The following is a 7,974-nucleotide window of genomic DNA, read 5'->3' as shown; positions in this document are numbered from 1 at the left end:
TAGTCTAGAGAAGTGTGAAGTTACTAGCTTATGTTCTTGCCCATTGTGACCAGCCTTAGCACTGCAGCTTTGCTAGGGCAGCAATGGCGGCTTTACAATTACCACCACGCTGATCGGCAGGGGGGGAGGGGAGGGGGCTATGCTCGTGGGAGAGGCTGGATTGGCTGGAGCCGGAGCTGCTCCAGATCCATGCACGAAAAGCGCCTCGTGGGACTTGTCCTCCCTGTTGGTTGGCCAATGGAGCACGCAGCAACTTGTAGATTGTCCTGTCCCCGGCCGGAGCAGTGCGCGCGAGATCACGCTCAGCCTCAGCCCACTGCAAACACCACAGCGAGAAAAATGGTGGGCGAACAGAAGTGACTTTATATTTTGGTGATGAACAGGAGTCGGCTTTGGTGAACAGGAGGGATCTGGTCGAGCCAATGATCTGGAGAGAGTGTGCAATAATGCTGAACCCTCCTCCCATGATTTTTGTTGGCGATGCATGCATGATTGATTGACCCAATTTTTTTAGCAAGGTTTCAGTGAGTAGTCCTCAGCTAATGCAACAAGATGGGCAGATAGATGTCTTTTGCACAGATCCAAGTCCAGCACAAAAATCAGTTTCCTGTTCCAAGTTCCAGCCGGAAACCCGACGTTTATGACCGCCCATAACCTGTCCTCGAAGCATTGTCGGTGAACATGCACGGTCTTTCTTGTTTAAAAAACTACCAAAATTGTGGAAAACATATATACATGAGCATATAGCTACCATGTGCTCTGCAGTTGGCACTACAGCAGCTAGCTGAGACTTGGAACCGAAGTCTCCACCGCTAGGCAAGGGCAAGGCAGGCGCTGAAAGTAACCAGCGAAAGCTACGTTCAGGTCACAGGTATCGCTTCACCCACAACCACTTCATCATCCATCACAAATCGTTGACTAATGCAAAAGCGCTGCTCGTGGTTCGGATTACAGAATATGTTCTCGCAATCCAGCCTCCACAAATGCAAAGCCGCTTTGCTTTTCTTTTTTTGCCCTCTCTTTTTCCTATAATAAAGCGACGTAGGATACGCTTTTGCCGATGTTTCGACAAAAGATGCGCTTAGGGTTTTCCATCAGGAACTTTGACATACGCGGTAGATTGATTCCCGGTACAAATATCAGGCAGAGAACATGAGGGAAATAGCTTTGTGGGATTTAGTGGAGCATGCACCTCTACTTTCCCTAGGGCTTCATACACATGTGGACATGGTAGCTGTGTTCCAGTGTTATCTTCTCCATTCTTTTGAAGAAGAAAAGCTCCAGTGTTATCTTCTCCATTCTTTTGAAGAAGAAAAGCTCCAGTGTTATCTTGGATATTTAGGAACATGACACTACTACTTCATCAATCAGCAAAAGGGCCAGAAAAGGTGATGTGACGGGATTTGTTGTAAAACCAAGGTGTTGTTGACACACTATAAAGGTAAGCCTATCGACCCAATCTTATCACTGCTCGTATGCTCATATGATTGCCCCATGGCCCACGCCGGATGAGGTAGTTAGCAGTTACTAAACCTGAGCTTGACCGTTTAATAATCATGAGATGAGATGCAAAAGTTCTTGACCAAACCAGTGATAAAAGGGAGAACCTTCCAGCTCATGCAACCCATAACTCCCATCTGCAGCAGCTGCACCAAGGAGGAGGAGAGGAGTTGCTTCACACTTCTTGCTGATTTTGGAGCCACTGCGGTGCTGCTGGAGGTTGGGCAGCAACGGCACATGCCATCTGCTGTACTACGTCTACGTGTGTGTGAATGAAGCATCGCAGCTGCAGCAACCAGTGTGAAGGCACTGCACACAGAGTAGTCTCATCACAAACGTCCCAACAGCAGGCACCAATCAATCTTACTACTACCCGTGATGTTGACATGAATTATCTGAACTCGATCTCACCCACTTGCGGCGATCCGATCTGAGGCTGCATTTAATCACTTGTCTCGCACTAACAATTGGACAAGCAACAATCTTCCAAAACCGCCATTGCAGCAGTGGAGCCTCAGGTTCTGTTCATCTACCAGAGCACTGCCGGCTAGCTAGCTACAAGGACCAATGAAGATTGCACATACGCAGACGCTGTGCGGCCATGGCGTGTAGCCTTTGCGGCTTTCCTCTCGGTGAATCAACAAGCACCGCACGCGCCCTTTGATCATCAGACGGCACCGCAGCCGCATTTCAAGCAACCAGAGCTTCACTTGCTTCCTCGTCTCTTCCCATGGCTGCTCTGCCTGACTGCATGCATGAGGTTCGTCTTTCGTCTTCTTCAGCTGGACGTTCGGAACAGTAGCCAGTTGTTTTGACAAGATGTGTCGAGATGAGCAGTGGCAACCAGTCCCAACCACTGGACGGGCCTACCATGGAGATCAATAGCGATCTCCTGTTGCAAAAGAAGAAGTGTAGGTTTTCTCGCCGTTGTTCTTGCTCGATCATCATCGACCACGGACAACTAACTTGCAAATCCGGATTACTTGCAGGGCGATGACTGTTTGCAGCAAGTAACAAAAGAGCGAAATATTTCGCCTCGTGCAGGTTTTACTGTCCTTGTCTGATCCTCCATCGCCATGGGTTGGCATGCATCTGCCGCCCCCGTCCTGAGCTCTCACCCAGAGCAGTCAGTGAGTGAGTGACTCGCGGGGATGAGTCAAACGATCGACCGGTCATCACTCCCTCATCATTTGCCACCTCCCTCCCTATCATCCTTGGATGCTGCTTTCCTTTCCTTGCAGGAAGGATTGGCCGCATTTCAAGCAACCAGAGCTTCACTCGCGGTGCCATCAGAGGTACTGTAACTCTCTGTCTTGATCAATATAGCTCTTTGAACTGCAAAAAAAAAAGCATTTGCAGTGGGGGAAATCAAGGAACTGCTCATTTAGTTTAGCCATCGTGTGATAGATAAAAAGCTGAAGGCGGCTAGGGAGAGGCCTAGGGCTATCAAGACAAGATAGGCGCGAGGCAATAATCACTGGATGGACCAGGGCCAAACTTTCGAGTAAGGAAGGAACCCCTATCCCTATGGACGGACGGATGGAACCTCCAGGTTGTGACGGTAGGTCCTCTGGTAATGATGCCAGCAGCCAAGCCTCAGGATTCACAGGAGATCACGAAAGGACAGCCTCCCTGGCCCTCAGCCTCAGGGAGGGCTTTTCAAAAACAAAAACAAAAAAGACTTCTGTTCAGATCACAAAGCTTGAGACGGGAGAAACAAATCCCAAAAAATTAACATGGCTCAATTCTGGAGAAATTATTGTAGAATTCAGACTAATGAACTAACTGTGGAAGGGAAGGGAAACCATGCGGACAAGAACATGGAACACAAGTGTTAATGAATTTAATCCGATGATAACAAGATCCGCTTCGAAAAATTAGGGAAACCATCGCCGCCGTCCTCGAACACAAGGAAGGCGGCCTCTCGGAGGGAGCAGCAAACAAAACTGAGGAAGCAATGGCGATGAAGGCCCCTCGAAGAAGCTTGCTCCGCCCGCCCGCGCTTATCATCTTCTCGTACAAAATGTTGGAAATGCCTATGAACCCTACAGCTACTACAACAACAATGACTGAACTCAACACTCTGCTGCTGCTCTCATATCTGCGTTCTGCATTTGATCTGCGCCGAGGATGCCAAGCACCTATGATCTTCTCACAGGATCTTCACAAATGGTGGAACATCCTCCCTTGGCCCCTCCAGCGACCGATACATGTATAGGATGTCGACGCCGTCTGTCTTCTCCATCTCAGGCTGGCTGTTTATCAGCTCCACCACCATCCGTGGGAGCTGCCGGGCCACCTCCTCGCAGCCTTGCAGCGTCAGGCTGCAGCCCGACATCCAGACGAACCGCATGTTGTAGAAATGGTGCATACCGGAGAGCAGGCCGGCGTCGCCGAACGGGCAGTCCCTTATCTCCAGCTTCTCCAGCTTGGAGCAGCCCTGGAGGATGTGCTGCAGCGCCAGATCGCTGTCCCCGGCGAACGCCACGGAGAGCGTCCGCAGGGAGCTGCCGTAGTTGCCGATGTACTCGAATGCTCGGTCCGTCAGGTGCCCGGACGTGGAGAGCCTGGTGAGCTTGCTGCAGTTGCGGACAATGGCGCCGAACCCCTCGTCCATCGGCTCCCCCGTCACGTGGTCGGGCCGGTGCCTCCCCATTATGCATAGCCGGAACACCTTCATCTCGGGGCAGTTCTGCGACATGGTGATGACGGCGGCGTTGGTCATCCTCTGGCAGAAGTAGAGGATGGAGCGAAGGTCACGGCAGCCCTCCGAGATGGCGGTGAGCCCGACCTCCGACACCAGCTCGTCGGCGTCCTCGTGCGCGTCCAATGGGAGCACACGGAGAACCTGGAGCTTCTTGCAGTACATAGCCACGGCTTGGAGCCCCTCGTCGCGCACTGAGTCGAGCACCTGGCAAAGAACTTGTCATCAGAAAATGGGAACCATGGAGCAGCCCAGAGGTAAAACTATGGCGTGAAAGCAATCTGGTCAGTACCCATAGCGTCTCGAGGCTGCGGCATTGCCCGATGAAGAGCAGGACTTGGTCGGGGTTGACAGGGGCGTAGCTCAGGTCCATGCTGGTTAAGTTGGCGGCGACCGTGGCAATGGTCGGCAGGTACTCCGGCGCGAGATCACGGAAGCCGGACAGCGACACCAGCGAGTTAGCCCGGCCGGCCGACGCGAAGGCGGTCAACATCTGACCAAAGTCGAGCCCCTCGTCCTCGGCGCCGTCCCCCGGCCGGAACGAGCCCGTGCCGAGGTGCGTGAGGCGAGGCATGAGCGCCATGAGCCGGCGCAGCTGGCCGAGCGAGACGTGCTGGTTGATGCGCAGGCGGCGGAGGCGCGGCGAGCGCGCCACGAGAGCCTCGAGGGCGGCGAAGGGTACCTGCGGGGTGAAGCACTCGAAGGAGAGAGACTCCAGGTCGGTGTGGCCGCGCGGAAACGCCGCCACCCAGTCCGACACCTCGTCGTCCTCCTCCTCGTTGAGCTCGCAGTCCACCACGTCGAGCACACGCAGCCCTCTGCGCGAGAACCAAACCAAACCAAATGGAGGTACGCCATTATTAGTCCGCCATTACCAAGTAGTGTGTGAGAGGGACATGTAGCAAGCTGGAATGGAAGGGAATGGCATTATATTACCTGCAATGGGAGGCGAGGGAGGCGAGGCCGCGGGAGGAGAAGCCGTCGCAGAGGAGGAGGGAGAGCTCGCGGAAGGAGGGCGGGAGGGAGCGGGCGAGGAGGTCGAGGTCGTCGTCGGTGACGGTGATGCGCTTGAGCGAGAGGGAGCGGAGCGCGGGGAAGGCGGCGGCGGCGAGGGCGGCGGCCCAGGGGCGGAAGGCGGAGGCGGCCCAGCCGGGGGGCAGCAGGTTGAAGTCGGCGAAGCGGGGGCGGCCCTTGAGGAGGATGTGGTGCGCGTTGGGGAAGCGCCGCGCGGCGCGCGCCGGGGAGGCGGCGAGGATGTTGCGGACGGCGACGGAGGCGCGGGTGGCGGACTCGGCGCGGTGCCAGGAGCGGCAGACGAGGGAGGCCGCGCCCCGGTCGCCCGGGGCCCGTAGGAACTGGAGCACCGTCTCCAGCACGTTGTCGAGCACCTGGTCGGGCGGCGGCGGCGGAGGCGGCGACGCCGCGCGCGGCCGCTTGGGCGGCGCCCCCGCCGCCTGGTCCTCGTCCTCCTCGGACATGGCCGCGCGCGAGGGCGAGCGGCGCGGAGGGAGCAGTGGAGGGTGGGCTGGGTGGGTGGGTGTGAGGTGAGGGGGGAGGCGTACTTGTGTTCCGCCGGTTGCCCCGGCAGACGGCAGTGCTCGACAGCAGAGCAGGACAAGGAAGTAGAGGGGGCGAGGTGGTGAAGGGGTGGGTAGGGGAGCGAGCGAGTGAGTAGATCTCATGATTTGTACTCCCTCCGTTCGGAATTACTTGTCGCAGAAATGGATGTATCTAGACGTATTTTAGTTTTAGATACATCCATTTCCGAGACAAGTAATTCCGAATGGAGGGAGTACCTTTTTCAGGTGTGATCTACTACTACTGGTGTACTGGTACGAGAGGGAACTTGTCTAGAAGCGTCCACGGACCAATAACAGTATTCAAAAACTACTTGGTGTATTCGAACCGGCAGTGTTCCAAAACCAGTTCATTCCAAAACTAGCTAGCTGGTGTGGTGTACGCGAACCCTAACTTTCATCAAAGAATACGTATCTCCTTTCTAGTGCAGTACGTGTTGGAAATATGAGCAATTTACCGAATGATTTTATTAACAGAAATATTAGATAAAGCATGACTAATATAGCTGCGATAAAGCAAGTCATGCAATCTGACGGAGAGAAAGTAAATAGCATCTGCATATATGAACTTGAACTGAACACATCTAAGACGGACACTAGATCATGTTGTATATATGGAGTAGAACCTAACACATGTAGGGCAAGAACTAGTATGAGAAACTGTGGCAGGACATCTGTCAGAAAGAAGAAGAACACATACGGGACAACAGTAGCAGAAGCACTGGACTTGGGGTCGACATCCTCTCCAGCCATGTCGTTGCTGAGGTAGTCGACGTCGGGGAAGAGGTTGTCGTCGGGAAAGTAGTCGTCGGAGTCCGTGATGAAGAAGCCAGTAGTCGCGCAGAGCGCTCCCCAAAAACCTTATCACCCTTCTCCCGTACAGGACTCAAAAGGTGCGGTCTCAGAGGCCTACTGTCCTGACGTGCGGTGCACGCCGCAAGACGGGATAGGAAGACAACAGCAGCTCAGAGATGGAACCGATGGCGAGGGAAGGAGTAGTTCTGGTGCGTCTCTCTGGGAGGAGCGACCTCCCTTTTATAGGCGCAAGAGAAGGAGGCGAGAGGGCAACGACAGGAGGCAAAATGAACAGCCAGCAGCCGAAGGGCTGCACCGTTCGCATTCGAACTCCACTTTCGCAAAAATCTTTTCAGCTTCCGTGTGACCTTTCGTATACCCGTAGTGCGTGGCAAAATTTAGATATCGGCTCGGCTCATTCCTGCAACCCGCGGCGCGTCGTGACGAGGCGTGGCGAGGCGAGGCGGGCGGCGGAGGAGGAGAGCGCGTGGAGATCCCTCTTGTTCTCATGCTCGTACAAGTGGGGAAAGAACCTCCATTATAAGGAGGTCCAACTCCCACTAAAATAGCAATGTGGGACTAAACTTTAGTAGTATCCCCTGCCTTGCACAAATGGGCTAAGTAGGCCTCTAGGATTTATTAGGAATTTCTGAAATAGTTATTGGGCTGCCCAAAATAGACTAAATTCAGCAATCCCCCACCAGATCCCAGAGGCACACAGAAATTTGCCTTTGGTTCCAAAACACTATTTTATATACCGGTATTGCAGTGGAGACTGTTAAGTTGAACTTCCACCTAGAACTCTATGCTACACTAGTAAGCAACTTGAACAATGGACTGGGCCTTGAACTACAAGTTTTTTGCGAATCTAGCTTCACATAAAGCCTTGACCGATACGTGGCTACCGTGGGTCTTCCCCGCGGGTGGAGCTTATGCGTCATACCCCGTGACCTTTCATGAGTTTACTAGAGAGAACCCTACTCTCATAGATTGCGACGTTTGACAATCAGACTCATATAGGTGTGTTCTTCAAAAGATGTTCTGCAGGATAACATCTCTGCTTAAATAAGCCACTTAGAACACATTAAGTTATACATCAACCTGCCATGTAGATTAGGAGAGTATTGCATCTTCATGGAGTGGTATTGTGAATAGTAAAGATACTCTCCTCTCAGTTGACCAACAACTTGTCTTCCACATCTAATTCACGGAATCTCCGATCACAAAGAATAGGTTACTACTGTGAACAACTCATATTGTGGGTCTCATACCCATCTCCCTCGATGCATTATCTATCACATTACGTGATAGACCCTTAGTAAAAGGATCTGCCAGATTTTTAGACGTTTGGATATAATCCAATGCAATAACTCCGGAGTTTTTCATTTTCCTGACAGA

General features: G+C 53.1%; 1 protein-coding gene across 1 annotated transcript; it reads right to left on the bottom strand.

The window, feature by feature from the left end:
• Positions 1-3,300: 3,300 nt before the first annotated feature.
• Positions 3,301-5,785, bottom strand: LOC123084672 (transport inhibitor response 1-like protein). Its single transcript, XM_044506156.1, has 3 exons — positions 5,141-5,785; positions 4,497-5,022; positions 3,301-4,411 (listed from the first exon to the last, which is right to left on the bottom strand). Exons 1-3 carry the CDS (start codon positions 5,680-5,682, stop codon positions 3,653-3,655), a joined length of 1,827 nt encoding a protein of 608 aa, XP_044362091.1. The 5' UTR covers positions 5,683-5,785; the 3' UTR covers positions 3,301-3,652.
• Positions 5,786-7,974: the final 2,189 nt, after the last annotated feature.

The sequence above is a fragment of the Triticum aestivum genome, chromosome 4A (assembly GCF_018294505.1).
Source record: "Triticum aestivum cultivar Chinese Spring chromosome 4A, IWGSC CS RefSeq v2.1, whole genome shotgun sequence".
NCBI lineage: Eukaryota > Viridiplantae > Streptophyta > Magnoliopsida > Poales > Poaceae > Triticum > Triticum aestivum.
Note: the sequence above shows the minus strand (reverse complement) of the source record. Positions and strands in the feature narration are given on the sequence as shown.